Raw genomic sequence first — 17,423 nt, 5'->3', positions numbered from 1 at the left:
TGGAACTTTCCTGACTACCTCCCTCCTCCATCTCAGTCCAAACATTTAGATGAAAGAACCTCGCCCTCCTTGAGAAAATGAGATCACGTATCCTAAAGCTTTGTGACTCCCTTTCCTTCTGCGGCTCTCATTTCCCCCCACGCGGTCACCAAAGGCAAATTAGGAAGCCCCTTCTGAGTTCGTGCGTATTAAAAATGATGTCAGAGGGAAAGGCGCAGAGGAAAGCCAGCCCTAGAGATGAAGCTTTTTTTGAAACCGTTACCAGGAGGCGGATCCAGCACATAAAATATAAAACCACCCCACGCCAGCCTCCAGTTAAAGTGTGATGGGGTTTTCCAAATTCCCAGGTTCGGGTTCCAGGCGTGGAGGTGCTGGCCTTGGCCCTGGTCTGGCCCCTGCTCTTTCTTTCCTCCTCTTTGTCCAAACTGGAAGTTTTCTTCCTCTGCCTTTGAATTACTACACAGTGGGCTTGATGAATGAGTTACAAATCTTACCTGAAGGTTGTTGAACTACAAGAAGCATGTTTTTTTGGCTTCTGGTTAGTAAACACCAACAAAGCTATGTTTGGCTTCTAAGCCCAGAGGCAAGGGGAGAAAAGCAAGATGAACAGGAAACCATGAGGTAAAACATTTATAGGAGAACCCTGGCTTGCATGAAGCCATTCCCTTCAAAACTAGTGGAATTTCGATTTGGAACAATCTCTCTCTCTCTCTCTTTCTCCCTTACCCTCCTTTCTTCCCCACCCCTGCTCAACTTCTCCCTCTCTCCTTAGCTGTCTCTTACGCAAATTTCAGGCTTAAGAAGGCAGGGGAGCCAATATCGAGATGACACAAACCTGATTTCCTAAAGGGTCACATGCTGCCATGTTTGTTGGTCCTACGAGCACATTATTTTGGGGGCAAGTGGGGAGCATAGCTATTCATGGTAGAAAATGTCAGGCTAATGAGAATAATATACTCACTGACCTATTTTGTTTTAGTCTTAGTGATTCAGGGAGGACTATCCAAAGTCCTTCATAAGGAACGGCTTGTCAAAGATTGAGGATTGTTGAATGACCGAGTGTTACATACTTAGACAATGATTAATCTCAACAGTTCATTTCTAATGCCCCATAACCCTGATAATTTCTGTGGAAACTTCAGTTTCTTACCCCAGTCCTGCTATCATTCTTCCTTTATTACGGTTCACTATTTAAACCAGCGCTATCCAATAGTCCTTCCTGTGTTGATGAAAATGTCCTATATCCGCGGGGTCCAAAAGTATCCTGTCACTGAGCAAGGCTATTGGACCGATGAGGAATGTGAAGCCCATGGGGGTTACAGGACTTACCAGGGACCACATTAGCAGTTAGTGACAGTATCTGAAAGAATCTTCTGGCTCTCCGTAGGATGTCACACTGCCTCGTGTTTAGATTTCATTTGGGCAGGAAAAATGAGGAGCGATTTCAGAAGGGAGACCTAAGTTTTGCACCTAATGACTGAATGGATATATGGGAATAATATTACCTCCTCCAGCCTTGCATGTAACAGACGACAGAGAAATTCAGTTGTGCTAGATAGCAGGACTGTCATGTTAGGACTCCAAGCCGAACTGAACAGAATAAATCATGAAGTCCAGGGTCACTGTCTGCCTAAGGCTGCTCAGAACAGATCTTAATATTGTGTTTTGTTTATTATTCATTCATTCACTTATTGAACACCTCCAACGGTCCACATAGAGTAGGTGCTGGAGGGAGGCAGGCACATGAAATTGGGTAAAAGCGGTTGAAGCATTTGGTGCTTGCAGGAAGACAGATGGCCGATCATTTGAATACGATGCTGGAGTCGGGGGAGCACAGGACAGAGGGTTTTATGTTAACTCTGGGGACACTGGTGCACTAGGGCAGTGGTGGGCTCCGGAGGCCAGATCTGGGTTCAAATTCAGCGCTTCCCTTACTACCTCTGTGACCTCGGCAAATGACTGAACCTGTTTTTAGCCTTATCTTCAAGATGGAGATAATATGTTGTCTTTGTTGCTAAGAGGACACAAAATAATGCACTTAAAGCTCTGGGCACAGTGCCTCATTCAGAGGAAGCATTCGTGAAGTGTTAGCGCTCACTCCTACTATTGTTGTCATTGTTATTTTTACTATTACCAGGAGTAAACAGGAGCCCTGGGAGGCACAATTGTCTTTATTTTGCAGACAAGGAAACTGAGGCTCAAGGAGATTAGGCAGCCAAAGTCACAGTGATAAAAAGGGACAGGATCAACATTTGATGCAAGGCAGAGCTCGCTGCTCTCAGGAGCAGACGACTCTCCTCCGGGCCCAGGCCAGAGCGGGCTCCCTTGGAGCAGAAGTGCTGGGGCCCTCTGAGGGTGCTGAAGCAGAGGCCCCTGACCAGCAGGGGCTCCAGAGAGGAAACATCAGGCCTGATTACCACCTATACGTGCCCTGCCTCTTGTGTCCTTTTCGGAAGTTTCCTGGTCTGGCCTTAGTTGTCCTAGAAGTATGCACATACAAGATCAATTTAAACTTGAAACAAACAATGCTCCTTCCAGCACAGGTTTCAGGCTAGATTCTGGGGTTAGTCAAAGAGCCACGGTGGAAATGGTCCTGTCCATTTTTCCATCTATCCATCCATCCATCCATCCATCCATCCACATCACAAACATGAAACGCCTAATGCGTGCTAGCCGCCACCCTGACCGTTCTTTTCTTCCCTAAGTAAGGTTTTCCAGCAGACAGTATTCTCAATTCAAGACAGGAAGCGGGGCATGAGTCGGGACGTGCACATTGGTGAATGCAGTTAAGAGAGGGAGTGAGTACTTATGGTTGGTTTCCACCCGCTCAGCCTGGCAGCTTGGCAGCTTGGCAGAGAGGTGAACAGGGGATGGCAGGGGACTCTCGGCCCACATCTGAGCAGAATGACTGAAGGCCTTGTGCTTCCTGCTACAGAGGATTCCTGTATGTATACGTGGGAGCAAGGATTGCTTCCTGGAGGTTTTACAGCTCCGGCCACGAGCGTCCTGATTGGTACATATTAAGGAACCAAAGGATTTGGGTTTGCTTTTGTCTGGGTAAATTAGAAAAGAAGTCTCTTGGGACCCAGCAATAGAAGGTCAAAAGCGGCTGGGGACGGGGGTCCGCCGAGGCCTGACTGTGTTGAAACCAGAAAGAGCAGGAGTTTTTAGAAGGGTGGCGGCATTCCAAGTAGAGGGCTCTGCCCAGGTGAGGGAGGCATGGGTGCTGTGAGAAGGGCGTGCTTGCGTGAGCAGGACTCTCGCCTCAGGAAATGCATGCAGCCCAGGCCCGGTGGCTACCTCCGGGCGTCGTCGCGAAGCTTCCCTGCTGGTCCAGCCGGAGTGCATCCAAAACCCCAGGCTTAGCTATCTTTAAAATACTGAGCGAGTCCCGGGCTGCCACCTGGCCGCGCGCTCAGCTCTCCGGCTGGGGGTGATTAGGCTTAAGTAGCATTGGCATTCCGGAGGCTCCATCCGCAAGTCCCCGCCCGGGAGCAGGGGAAGCGGCAACAGGTCCCCGCGGGCACCCCGGGCCTCGCTCCCGCGCCTCCAGCGCCGGCGCCTTTCCGGGCCCGCCGCGCCCCGGGGGCTGGCCGGCGCGCGGGGCAGCGGGGCCGCCTCTCCGGAAGCCGTCCCGGTGGTCCCCGAAGCGGCTCATAAATCATTCATGAGCCGAACCGAGTGGGGCGAACGCCGCTGCAAGGAAGGGCGGGCAGGGGCGGGGGCCGAAAGGGGAGCTGGACCCGGTGCACGGTGAGTAGCGGCGTCCTCATCCCGGAGCCCCTGAGGCGTCCGCGGAGACGGCGGGGGCCGCAGCGCACCCCCCTGCAGAAAGCTGGGGGCGGGAAATCGGGAACGGAGGGGCTCGCTCTGTGCCCCTCTCCTCCCGGGCCTCCGCGCCCCGTCCCCTGGCCCCGCGGCAGGTATACGAGCCCCGGGAGCGGCCGGGGAGCCAGGCGGCTGCAAAGTGGGCGAGGTGGTCCGGGCGCCCGGCCAGCAGGAGTTCCGGGCAGAGCTCGGACGCGCGCAAACTTTGCCCGCTGCCTGGCGACTGCGTGGTGGGTCTTCTTTCCAGCCACAGGAGGGGAGCCGGCGGCTGTGGTTTGCCAGGTACTAGGGCACAAGCAAGCGGGACCCGGACCCCCAAAGCCGCGGGCTCGCTCTCTGAGAGGGCGGAGAACGGAGGGGAGGCTCGTCAGGGGCTTGGGAACTGTTCTGCGGGGAGGGGAGTGCTGGGGGTGCCCTGGGGGCGCGGGACACTGAGCCTCCCCGGCCGGTGATGGAAAGAGATCACCTCCCCCTGGTTTTCCGATTGGAGTACACGGTGCAATAGACCATAGCAGGAGGGGGTTCGGGGGGAGCCACGGGAGGCGGTCTCCCAGAGTCTATGGGAGAGCCTCACGCACCCCTGGCTAGACGCTGCCCCCACCCCCTGTATGCTCAGTTAGGGGAGCTACGGCAATTGCCGGGTGGAGAACTGAATGCTCTGGGCGCACCTCGCCAGTACGGCGCCGGCTGGGACAACAAAGGGAAGCGTGGACAGAGGAAGGAGCTTCGAGGTGCGGGAGAGGCGGGGGCCGCAGGTCAGTTTCCCCGAAAGCCCGCTCCGGGAGGGGGAGGGTATTCGAGGGGGTGGCACACCGCTCTGGTCCCCCTTCTCCCTGGCGACCCCGATGCAGCCTCCGGGGGCGGCGGCGGGGATCCCTCGCTAACGCGCCGGGGCAGCCAAGTTACTTGGGCAACCCCCTCCCCCAGGGGGCGGCGGATTCTTCGAGGCTCCTCGCTTCCCGCGCCCGCCCTGCCGCCCATTCTTTTGTGTCCCGCAGCCCGGGAGAGCCTCCTGCCGAGGAGGGAGACAGGGCAGGAAGGGGTCCGGCCTGGCGGTGGATTGGAGGGAAAGGCTGGGGGAAGCCGGCTTCCCAAGCTTCCTGCAGCAACAGGTTGCGCTTGTCCCCAGGCGGCTACTGACCTCTCTTCCGCCCTGGCTCTGATCCAGAAAGGTTTTCAAGGGTGCTTGTGGGCAGCGGCTGACCTTCGTTAAGACACGCAGGTGAAGGATCAGAGTCCTTGAACGCCCCACTGGAGACTCAAGCATCTGCCATTATATGTTGGGTTGAACCGTTCGCGAATGATGTTTTTGTGGCCCAAAGGCGAGTATGGGAATCATTGTGGATTCACATTGTGTGAAGTTACTACTTCTTTTTCTTTCGCACTTTTTTGTGAGTGTCCTCTGGGATTCGTGGAGTGTGGATTGATGCTGGCAATGGCAGTTCAGACCCTTTATTGACTGCCAGCTGTCTGCCTGGCGCTGCACGTACTCCGTGTCTAACCCTCTAGCACTCTTCACAACCCCACTTCACGGACAAGCAAATCAAAGCAGGGAGAATGTAAGCAACCACTCAAGTCACAGGGTTAATGAATGGGACTAGAGACTCCTGCCCTGTCTCCAACGTGTGGCCTGTTGTCACTTCAGCAATGTCCTTTAGTTTCGTTTTGCTTCCTTGATATGTCCCATAATTTTTTTTTAAGTGAATTTCCTTATGATTTCCATCCTGGACTATTTCTGTGCATTTCAGCACAGTGAAGTAAACAGGTGCATCAGAGGACAGGTTCAAAGTAGTAAGACTTTAAACCAAGTATTATTTTATTGGTACTGTTTAAAATATGAAGGATATGAAGGATAAAGGTTTTGCAGGAGACCAAGAGCTATCTCAGATTTGTTAAGGGTCAGGATGCTTTGTTACAGATGATAGAAGCCAACTCTGGGTAATTTTAGCAGAAAAGGGACTGGGTACTGGGTAGCTTAGAGCAGTGACAGGAAGGCGGGCTCGCCAGGCTCAGGAGCTCATGCAGTACATACAACAGGACCCTTGATTGGTGTGTGGCCACGGCTGCCACCGCAAGACTCTGGTTGTGGTTGCTAGCACTGTGCCATCATTGCTAGAATGAATTAGAAACTGCCTGTGCTTGAGTGTGTGTCCCCTGCACAAGGCCGGGAATAAGCATCTGCTTGGTGAGTTTGAGGCACCCCCCAGGGCACAGTTTGGGCACCTCAGCTGACCTCACAATGAAATGCAGGGGTTCTGCCCACAGGACTCACAAAGGTAGGCTCAGAAGTTGAGCAGCTCCCATCCCCCCCCCCGCCCCGAAACTGCAGGTGACAAACATTCAGTACAAAGATCCTTTTGAAAGGAGGAGAAATGAAGGTAGATGGTCACCGTACTTGCTTTTAATTTTGTGGAAGTGCCATTCTCTGGACCCTTAAGTTCAGAATCATGTGAAGTATTTGCTCAAAATTCGCATACTCGGGCCCCCTTCCCAGTTTGAACTCAGTGCATTTGGAATGGAAACCAGGAATCTGTACCCCATAAATCAGAAAAATGGTGAGATCGCCTTATTGATTGGTCTAGTGCCTGTGTAAGGAGCTAGCCCGAGGGAGCAGTTTCCAAGGCCTGCAAAGTTGAGGGTCCCAGCAGAAGGCATGGCCCCAGGATGGTAGACCAGTTGCTCTGCCGTGGGCCCATCCAGTAGAGAGACAATCTGCTGCCTATATTGTTGGAATAACTACAAACACTCCAACACCTCCCTCCCAGAGGCTATGGGACTGCTAATAAATGCTCGATAGAATTTTGAAATGGGTAAAATGACCATTTTCATGTCAGTTCTCCCTCTACCCCTCACCGTTTGATTTCAGCAATCCTTTATGGAGTGCCTATTGTGTGCCTGGCTCTGGGGGACACAGAGATGAGTAAATCAGAGACCCCCACACAGCAGCTGGGATAAATCGGTTTAAAGCAATATAAGAAGGACATCTGGGGGGCTTTTTCTCGCATCTGTTGTCTTGCAGTTGTTATTTGAGAAGCCAAAGGTGTCTTTGGAAAGTTGCCTGAATAAGCCAGGTGAGGGAGTACTCAGGAACAGTGCTGGTTCTCAAACTTCCATTGTCTCAACAGTCAGTCACGGAAGAATGTCAACAATGCAAATTAATGCCCTCCTCCAGAAATTAGGCCCAGTAATTAGCATTTTGAATAAATAGGCACTGTATGCTAATGCAGCTCCAGGTCCAGGAGAGCTGGCCTGGGTTTTACACGGGCAGTCCCAGGAGCTGCTCCCAGGTGCTCCTGCTACCCGGTGAGGTTAACAGGTGAGGACCCAGACCATCTCTTTTGCCTTGACTTTAATTATCTAGTGTTTCCTAAGTAGTGAGATTTTAGTATTAACATTTACTGTAAACGTGAGAGGGACCGACGCTTGGGAGCAAGAAATGAGGAAATCTGGACGGCAGCTCGAGGTGCTGGCTGGCTTGACTGGCCGTCCAGCTTCGCGGCAGTGAGTGGGGCCGCATTTCACTTGGCATTTGCCTTCCCGGCTTTTCAAGAAGAGAGTTTGAAACTGTTTATTCATAGCTCTTCCACAGGCCTCTTGCCATCCCTCTCCCGCTGTGCTTCTCTCCATCCCTGGCTGAGGCATGGTGGAGGTCCCAGGAAGTCCGCCCTTCTTAGCAGCTGAGCCTTTAATCCTTCCAGCTGCTGTGCTCCCTGCCTGTCCTTTAGCAGAGAACAAGATGGGAGCGTGTTGTGTGTATTGTATATGACATTTATATGAGCGTGCGTGTGTGTGTGTTTTGTGTATGTGTGGAGTGTGTGAGTGGGTGTGGTATGTGTCTGTGTGGGGTGTATATGTGTGTTAGGGTGTGTTATATGCATATTTGTTGTGTTATGTGTGGTGTGTGTGTGGTGAGTATTAATGTGTGTGATGTGTGCTACTGTGTGTAGTGTGTGTGGCATGTGCTAGTGTGTGTATGTGTGGGTTGTGTTAGTATGGTATGTGTATGTGTGATGTGTGTTAGTGAGTGTGGTATGTTAGTATGTGGTATATGTGTGGCATGTGTTAGTGTATATGGTGTGTGTGGTGTGTGTAAGTGTGGTGTGTGTAATGTGTGTGTGCATGCCTGCCTTCCTGTCTAATGAGAGTCGTCCTAGCCCACCTGAATAACACACATACGCTCTCCTTTCATCTCTCTCTCCTGCCCTCTGTGGCCCCGCAGACTCCCAGAGAGTGGCCTTGCAAAGGTTAGCTGGTTTTGTGTCTTCTCGTTTGTCCTTTCTGGAAACAATTTGAAGATGGAGCAGAGCAGGCCCGTGTTCGAACGTGCGCAGTGGTGACTTCTGACTAGAACCAGTGAAAGGCTAGAATAATCCAGAGTCCAAGCAAAGGCTGCAGCAGCCATGCCTGGAAGGGAGAATGCCCTTTGGAAACAGTTCCCAGGGTCCTGGTGTATCCACAGGTGTGACGGAGAGCTGACAGGAAGCTGATTCGGGGTTAACGAGGTTGGCACTGGGAGCTGTAAGGGCTCTGAGCAACCCATGATTAGATAAAGAGAGAGTTAAGGGTCATTCTATTGGGAGTTCTGTGCAGAAGTAACTGGGGCGGGACAGGATTTAGAAGATGAGGCAATATCCAGGGGATTAAATATGAATTAATATCTTCACTCAAACAGCTCATGCATTCACACCTTTCATGTGGGGCTTTCTTTGACCTGGTGGAATACAGGTCGTGGGCCCTCTGGCCCCTTGTGCAATGTGTCACTTTCTTGATGACCTTCCTTCCCCCCTCTCACGGTGGTTTCAGAAGCACTCTGCCCTGATTTTGAAAGTTACTAAGTGTGTATCTCATGTACAAAATAGAATAAAATCAGGGTGTTCCTGACCCCAGAATAGAGTGCGAGCACAGCGTCCCGTTCCCTCCTATGTTGTGTTCTCACGCACCTGGTTCCGCGCAGCGGCACAAGCAAAGCAGTCCTTTTGGCTTATTTAATTTTATGTTCAGGTGTATTTACTGAGCTTCAACTGTGTGCTCTGTCTTGTGTTCAGTTCTGGGGCTAGAAACACAAGGGGACAGGGTCCACTTTGGAGGCCCTCAGTCTCTTGCCCTCGCTACCTGGCTTGGTAGCTGCTTTTCGCGTTCCTGTTTCTTTCTCCCTCCCAGAAAGGGCAGCGGGGAATCTCCCTCTGTCCTGTCTCTCATCCCTGGGACCCGTAATTCCCAGGTAGTGACTCAGGGGTGAAGGTTTCTATCAGGATTACCTGGTGAACATGTTAGAAAGGTAGATCCCAGTGTGACCTGGCCTTAGAGAACTTGGTTTGTGCCCTTGGAGCCTTCTAGTTTGGGTCAGGGGTGAGGTGGAGAGGGGCATGTCTGAAATAAGGTCAGTGAGCAAATGAGTAGAATAAAAAGCAGATAAGATACATCTCCAGAAGCAGGGACAGCTTGGAGAAAAAATAGGCATATAGTCTATGGCTGGAGACCTCTGGGTGCCTGTGGGGAGCCCCAGAGAGAGGGCTCTGTAGAACGGTCTTCTGGTGTCTTGTGTGGGCTCTGAAGGCAAACTCCCGGGTTTGAATTGTGACCCCAACATTAATCAGCCCTGACCTTGGACAAGTCCCCAAAGTCCTCTGTGGTGCGGTTTCCTCATCTGTAAATGGTATAATGCCTTCCGCAAGATCCAGCTGGCCCAGCACGTACAGCGGTGTTGGGTACCTAGTAAGTGCTCCTTAAGTGTCTGTTTCTAAGGCCGCACAGCATTCTCTACACCTCAGGGTGTTTCCCAAACCCATCAAGGTCTGCATTCTGCGTCTGGCCCCTGGGGTGGGACCTTCTGGCTTTCGGCTCTAAGCAGGCTCCGCGTTTGCCTCCCACCCAGAGGATTAGGCTTATGCCTTGGCTCTGAAGCTCTGCAGCCTCCTCTCGGAGAAGCTCCTGGGGCAGGCAGGCTGTGTGCGAAGTGAGCGCTGTCTTTCTCTCCCACCAGGGATGGTGCCTTGAGCCACGGACCGGACCCGGACCCACAGAAGGCTCTCCGACGCCCCTCGCTGCATGCCAGCCCGGCCAGGAAAGGGAGTGGACTCCACATACCCACCCAGCGCTTGCCGCCGAGCCTCTTCTGCGCGGGAACGCACGCTCGTGTCTCACCCCAGGCTTTCAGAACCTCTGAGGCCAGAGGCGCCCAGCTCTACCTCATGCGTGGGGGACCTTGCTAGCCATGGCCCTCGTCCTCGGCTTCCTGCTGCTGCTGGAGCTATGCTGGGATACCTCTGCCCTGGGGCCGCTGTCATCCACAGAGGGTTCTGATGTGTTGGAGTTTGAATTGCCTGCCACGAACTATGAGACCAAAGACACTTACAAAGCTGGGCCCATTGGTGTTCTCTTTCAGATGGTGCACGTCTTCCTTGGCATGGTGCAGCCCAATGCTTTCCCTGAAGGTAAGTGCCCACCATGGGGAAAAGATGGGAGTTTGTCCCCAGACACGGTCACGTGTGCACTAAGAATATTGTTTGTTAATCATAATACAGTAAATACGTATTATATGCAGTATTTTATTTTATCCATATATTCAGTATCTTAAAGCATCAGATTCAAAATGATTGGATTGCACAGGAGCAGTAAGTATTGATATGGAAGTTAAGAACACTCTTGCCAGGTTAAGTAGGTTGTCAAGGACTGTGAGTGTAAGAAATGAAATCAAACAATGTTGCTATGTTGGTTCTCCAATTCTTGACCTTCCTTCCCTCCCTATTTTTTTTTTTTTTCCTTCTTTCCCCCCTGGTGAGAGCAATGAATTACTCTCAAGTGCAAACCAAAGGTAAAAATTAGAGTAAAAATGCAAATTCTTTCAGGTAAGTTAATAATTGCCTCTGGTGGCTAGACCAGCACTACAGATAGACCCCTCCTCCATCCACCGTAAAGAGCAATCTCACATTGCTGAGGACAAGGACAGGCCTGACCTGCCGTGCTTACCTGGGTCACTCTTTGCTTCGGTTCCAAGACTTTTAAGTGTGAGGGAAGGAGGGATGGCCCCTTGTCGGTGCTTTGATGGCAGGATGCCCTACCCGTTGTGAGTGTTGCTAGTGTTTGCCCTACTCCCTGTACTGGGAAGTCTGCGGGCGTGTGTTTTCAGGAACGAGATTATGAAAATTTCAGTGGTCTGTGGGAAGTATCTGCTATTAGGGTTTGGCAGTCTAAATTTTTATTGACTTCATGTGAGACCTATTCTAGGCTTGTTCTTTAAACTATGAAGATTTGAATGCTATTACTGATTACTATAACATACAAATTATAAAATTTGTAGTAACCCTTATCCTCTTCCTTAGCTGGTCAGCTATTGTCCGTAAGAGGATTACGTGTCAGTGTCTGTGTGTGCGAGAGAGAGAGAGACAGACACAGAGAGACAGAAAGAGAGGGAGAGAGAATGTGTTTGGTGAACTTTAACCCTTGTTTATATTATGGGCAGTTTATAGATTTTCATTATGACACATTTATATTGAAATGGTCTTACATTTTTTATGTCTCAGATTAAACAGTCGAAATAGTTTGAAGTGTAGTTCTCAATTTTTTGTTAAATTTCAGTTCAGTGAAACAAATCACTCTGAGCCCTGTTGCCATTGAAGAGAACCTGACAAATAACTGTTTATGTCCCTGCCTGAAAGACTAAATTTGGAAATCCAAAAGATGGAAGTAGAAAATAGTTCATTTGGGGTGCCTGGGTAGCACAGCGGTTAAGCGTCTGCCTTCGGCTCAGGGTGTGATCCCGGCGTTCCGGGATCGAGTCCCACATCAGGCTCCTCCGCTATGAGCCTGCTTCTTCCTCTCCCACTCCCCCTGCTTGTGTTCCCTCTCTCACTGGCTGTCTCTATCTCTGTCGAATAAATAAATAAAATCTTTAAAAAAAAAAAAAAGAAAATAGTTCATTTATTAATGCGGGATACAAGTTCACTATTCTCAATAGGTACCTCTTCCATTATTTGTAGACTTGGTGTAAGTATTACTGACTCATCAAATGCCTCCTAGTGTTTTTAGTCTTAGCTTCTTTGTGGTTTTTAATGCAAAAGGAATAGAATTCAGTTGTTTTATGTGACTTCATAACAGCATCTTCAAAAAGATTGCCAAGCATCCATGTGTTACTAAGGCCTATCATGTAATTAGTTAATCCTATAATCTCCTTCCATATGTTGCTTTATTTTGCTCCCTCTAGGTTTCAGAGGAAGGCTTCCTCACACTTATTTTACAAAAGAAAGCAATATTTTTAAAACTTTGCATTCAAATGATCAGGTCAAAGGCATCCTATATCTAACACATTCTCAAGTTTTGAAGGCCAGCGTCATTATTAGTCTAGAAGGAGGTGTCTGAAGAATTTAAATCCTTCTATAATCTGAGGGTGTTAGTCTTGCTTATCCCTTGACCTTCATCAATACTTATTACTTTGGAAAAAGAAATTCTCAAGAGCCTCAACAGTAGACCAGAGCAGAGCAGCACGATCCCTTGGGAAAAAAAAAAAAATATATATATGTATATAGATATCTAACTATATCTATATATCTATATCTATCTATATCTATCTCTCTCTCTCTCTCTCTCTCTCTCTCTCTCTATATATATATATATATATATATATATATATCTCGTTAGGTTGCTTAAAGAATATCATATTGAATTTCATATGGGACATCGTGGAGTATTGGTTTTCTTCCCATCATCCCATTTTTTAAATTCTTTCATCCAGTTACTAGATCTCCTAATGGTCTCAAAGTGCTCTGTAGGTGCTTTGGCACATAAAGGACAGATCTGAGACACTGTTTTTCCTGCTGGGGCCAGTGCATTTCATGAGAGCCAGATCATAGGCAGCCGTCTTCATAACTGAAGATGCAGAAACAACAACAATGAGAGGGGAGGGAGGAAGGGAGGGAGGGAGGAAGAGAGAGAGAGAGAAAGAGAAATGGAATCCCACTCATTAGCTTAACTAACTTAATACATTAACCTAAACAAATGACTTCAGGACAGGTCCTCTACAAAGTAACATCCTCAAAGAGAGAATGATCCCCTAGGTACCCCTTTCATTTGAAAGAGAAGACTGTTTTGAATGCAGAGTCCCAGTCCAGAGCAGGAATGGAAGCAAAAGGGAGGACCCTAGAACCTGGGCTCCCTTTTCTCATGCTCTTGGACGGGGGAGTTTTCCACTTCGCATCCTGTGTCTGAGCCAAACAGCATTACGCATTTTGCATTTGTAACTCTCTAAAGCGAAGCCCCTGTTGTTTCCTTATAAATACAAGATGGACAGGTCTTGTTTAGCTGGGACTTTACACAAAAGCCTATTTAACTTCCTGGGCAGAAGAAAAGATCTGGTCAGATCAGACCAGAAAGGCAGGTAACTATACACCACAGCAGAATATGCTCGAAAACCTGGTGTGGTTATTTCGTAAACACCAGCTCCGCTCTGAAGCTGCAGGAGGGATGCCGAGTCCCAGACTTAGACTCACAGTGAAGAGAGTGCTGGCTTACATTCCGGAGGAGTCGCCTGTCCATTCATTCAACTTAGAAAGGGTGTTGATGGCAGGATGACCAGGGGGAGTTGAGAGAAGGGTGTTCCCGGCACAGGGAACCACGTGCCCAGGGAGTGGAGGAGACAGTGGTTCATGGTGGACCCAGGAGGTGGGTATTCATGGAATAAGTCTGCTGAAGGTCAGACCTGACTGGCAGGCTGGTGAGTTTAGTAGACGGAAGGAAGCTAAGGCAATTATGAGAAAAGGTTTCATTCATTTGGTTTCATTCACTTATTGAGAGCCCCTGCTTTCTGTCGTGTACCTGCTGGGGCCTGGGAGCCAGGGTGGAAGGGGAATTGGGTTTTGGGAAAAAAAATCTGATAGTAGCTGGTAGGAGAGGTCATAGGAAGTTAGAGTGTTCTGCAGTGGTCCAGAGGGAGGTAATAACAGACTAACTTAGCACAAGGCAAAGGTCATGTGGGAAACAGAGGCAGAATCCATTTTAATGGATTTCATTTCAAAGGACTTTGGTTCAAATCCTAGCTCTTGCCGATTACCTGCTGGGTGATCTTGACCCAGTTAATTTTCAGAGCCTCTGTTCTCATAGATGTAATAGGACTATAATCATAACTCACTTTGTAGCTTTTATCTGTGTGGTTTAAATGAGATGACGTATGTAAAGCCTACGTTTAAAACCATGCCTGAAAGGCGCAGATAAAAATCTTCAATAAATGTTACTATTATTTGAGAGGAAGACTTGACCAAATTTGACGCCAACATTGGTGCCAAAAAGGGACATGAGAAAAAGAAGATGCCTCCAGGAGGGATCATTAAAATATCCTTGCTGCTGTTCCATCAGGAATATTCTATGTGGAGTTACCTTGTAAGAAGCCGTTCCATTACTTTTGAAGTTCAGGGGGCTGTGTCTTCCCACAAGCCCCAGGGTCGCAGCACCGGGTCTAGAAGGCAGGGCTTGCGTGCACGGCTAGTCTACTGTGGGGGCTTTACTCCCCTGCGAAAACATCTACATCTGACAGGCTCTCATTCTTCTGTTTCTTTGTTCTTTCGCGTTGTCCCCAGTATCTGCTGTAAGGCATTCTTAGTGCTAGGTGTTAGCTTATTTGAATCCCCCAACAATTTTGGGAGGTAGATAATGGTGGTAAATGGTGGTCTTATTTCTATTTATTATACCCCCCTTTACAGATTGGAAAGCTAAGTCAGAACAAGGGTCCATGTTCAAGGCACACAGCTAGCCTGTGGCGGATGGGGAAACCTCTGTCTCCTGGGCTAGTTCATTCTCCTGTATGCCACAGTTCACCTCATTTGTGGTTATTTCTTTCCCTTTAACCTTACCACAGTGCTTTAATGATGTCTGCGGGTCCCTATAAAACATGGTACATTGCACACTAAGTGTGTGTGTTGCGGAAGGGTATCTGGTGTGGATGGTAAACAGCGCCTTTTCAAGTTCACGTGTCTGTGATGAATTTGGCATAATTCATGACCCAGATCAGAGTTCTTCTACGGGAGCAAGTGAAAAAAAGCATCCTCTGTTTTTATTTTTATAGAAAGTCTCTAAAATTATTCTCTGCTCTGTTTTGAGTGTATTTTTAAATGCGATTTTAGGCCGGTTGACCTGTTTCTAGGAGCGTTCTGGGTTTTTCTGATTTTGGCGGGTGCAAGAGCAGAGCTGGGTGAGCGGGAGGCGAGGGGAGGGAGTAGTGAAGCTTGTCTCTGGCGAGTCTGAGACACGGGCAGGATGTTGTACTAAGTGGGAGTTCGCACTAACAGAAACCTATTAGCTAAGGGAGTCAAAAAGGAGTTTAGCATCATGACTCCCGGTTACTTCACATTGCAAGCCACCTGGGACTGGGCCTCACTCTCTGGCCTCCTTGCCTCCCACATTGGCTCCTCTCTGCACACAGTCCCTTTGCACCTCCGCTTTCCCCTCCCCCCTCCTTCTGGGCTCCTCCACTCCTGCCATCCTTGTGGCAGAGAACCAGGACGCCAGCGTCATAGAATTCAAGCCAACTTCCTGGAGAATGGTTGGAGGTTCTTCTCTTTAAGTCCCAAGCCCTGGTTCCAGTCTTGCCTGGGCCAGTCACCAACCTTGGACCCACTGAGTAATGGTGGCCACGGTCACACTTTGTGGGACAGTGACGGCTCCCAGTGTTGTCACTGTCCCCGTGGGACCACAGATAGGGAGGTGCTTCCCAGGAAGGGGGATGGCTGGGCGGACAGCGCGGTAGGCGTGCCTGCCAGTGTGCACTGGCAATCAGGATGTTACACTATCTCCAGCACCTGTGTGTTCTTACCGAACTCAAACAAAGCCAGCATTGTCTCCTCTAGATCTCAGCACTCATATTGGCAGCGGGCCTGGCCAGAGATAAGGTCACTGAAGGAAAGAACTAATATCGAGTGATCCTTCCTCCCCGGTGTCACTCGCTGTGCTGGGCAGGGCTCAACTGTCATCGCTTCTCATCCTAATTTATGTAAGAGCGAATGGCTATCACGTGCCTGCTTTTGGGATTTGAACAACTCAGTAACTCTCTGAGCTATGTACTATATTTTCATTTTATGGAAGAGGAAGTTGGGGTCCACCACTAGTTGGGGTCACGCAATGAGTCAGTGGCAGGGGCAGGGTTGGACTCCAGGCTCTATTGTCCAGCCTTATAGTTGCTGCTTGTATTTGCTGATCAGGAACTCAGGAGACTCGGGGACTGTCCCAAGGTCAGACGCACTGATGGCTAAGGGGCCAACTCAGGGTTTGACCCAGGGCCCGTGACTTTGCCCCCCCCCCCCCCGAAGGCTGCACCATGTTGCCTCTGTGGAAGAGATTGGCTGTACACATGGCATTCATATGTGCCCAGTGACCTGTGAGTGTAGGGCGGGTTTGGGTGGGAGGGGACACGTCCACAGACTGTAACGGGCACTGCTCTAATCCATCCCACGTGTCTTCTGCTTCATAGAACAGCTTTTGCAGCTAAACGGAAAACCCAGTCCTATGGGCCCTATCCCCGTAACATTGTCTACCAGGTCTTGCTGGAATGTGCTGCTGACTTTATGCGTGTCATTGACAGAGGCAGGCTATGCTTTTCTGGGACATGTGTGCCAGGCCCACAAAAAGACACAAGAAAAGCTCCCTACTCTTCTAGTCTCCAGCAGTGATGTCCTTTTAGGAAGCCTTCAAGTACGTGCAGGCAATGAGAGATTGAGTATGAGTGTAAATAGAGGCCACTGGGGCAGCTGCTGGATGGAGCCAATGTGCAATTAAAGGCTGCTTACTTGTCCACCGGCGTTGAGCGGAAGAGAAGTCGTATAGTTTGTGTTTGCAGAAGCAGCTGTGATGCGTGGTTGGCGCAGGGAAGGCAGGGCTGGGTCCGAACTGCACAGCGGGGTGGACATTAGCAGGAGAGGTGGTAGGCCTTGAAGCCCCGCCACCTAGCCTCCGCTGGACGGGGATCTAGACTCGGGAACGAGCCCAGCACCCGAGCAGTGGAGCCGCTGCCTGGGTTTGAATCCCGGCTCCATTGTTTACTAGCTCTGTCACCTTGGGCAGGTTACTTAGACTCTCTGTTTCTCTCTCTAAAATGACGAAAATAGTCATGGTACTTTTCGGGGCGCCTGGGTGGCTCAGTGGGTTGAGCGTCTGACTCTTGATTTCTGCTCAGGTCGTGATCTCAGGGTCATGAGATCTGAGCTTGACTTTGGGCTCCATGCTGGGCGGGGAGTCTGCTTGAGATTCTCTCTCTCTGCCCCCTCCCTGTACTCTCTCTCTGTCTCTCTCTCAAAAAAAAAATAAATAATCATGGTCCTTTTTGGGTCATCATCATATTTAAAGGAAAAATACTTGCAAAGCAATTAGAACAGTGTCTAATATACACTAAGTGCTGTGTGTTTATCAAATAAAATTTGAATGCATAAAATTCATATTAAAAGCTTTTGAACTAATGTCAGACTTTGATGATCACACAGACAGAAGACCAAGTATTTCTTTGACCCCCGCTGTGTTGGTTTCCTAGAGCTTCTGTAACAAATGGTCACAAACCGGGTGGCTGAAAACAACAGAGATTTATTTTCTCTGAGTTCTGAGGGCCGGATGTCCAAACT

General features: G+C 49.6%; 1 protein-coding gene across 3 annotated transcripts in view; it reads left to right on the top strand.

Moving 5' to 3' along the window:
• Positions 1 to 3,605: 3,605 nt before the first annotated feature.
• PROM1 (prominin 1) overlaps positions 3,606 to 17,423 on the top strand; it is a 104,683-nt gene continuing 90,865 nt past the window's right edge. The window contains exons 1-2 of one of the 3 annotated variants that reach the window (XM_026514474.4): positions 3,606 to 3,753; positions 9,812 to 10,262. In XM_026514474.4, coding sequence (XP_026370259.3) covers positions 10,043 to 10,262 — 220 coding nt within the window. In that variant the 5' untranslated portion in view covers positions 3,606 to 3,753; positions 9,812 to 10,042. The other 2 variants (XM_057309814.1, XM_057309813.1) reach the window with 2 other exon arrangements.

Source organism: Ursus arctos, unplaced genomic scaffold (genome assembly GCF_023065955.2).
Source record: "Ursus arctos isolate Adak ecotype North America unplaced genomic scaffold, UrsArc2.0 scaffold_9, whole genome shotgun sequence".
Taxonomy (NCBI): domain Eukaryota; kingdom Metazoa; phylum Chordata; class Mammalia; order Carnivora; family Ursidae; genus Ursus; species Ursus arctos.
Note: the sequence above shows the minus strand (reverse complement) of the source record. Positions and strands in the feature narration are given on the sequence as shown.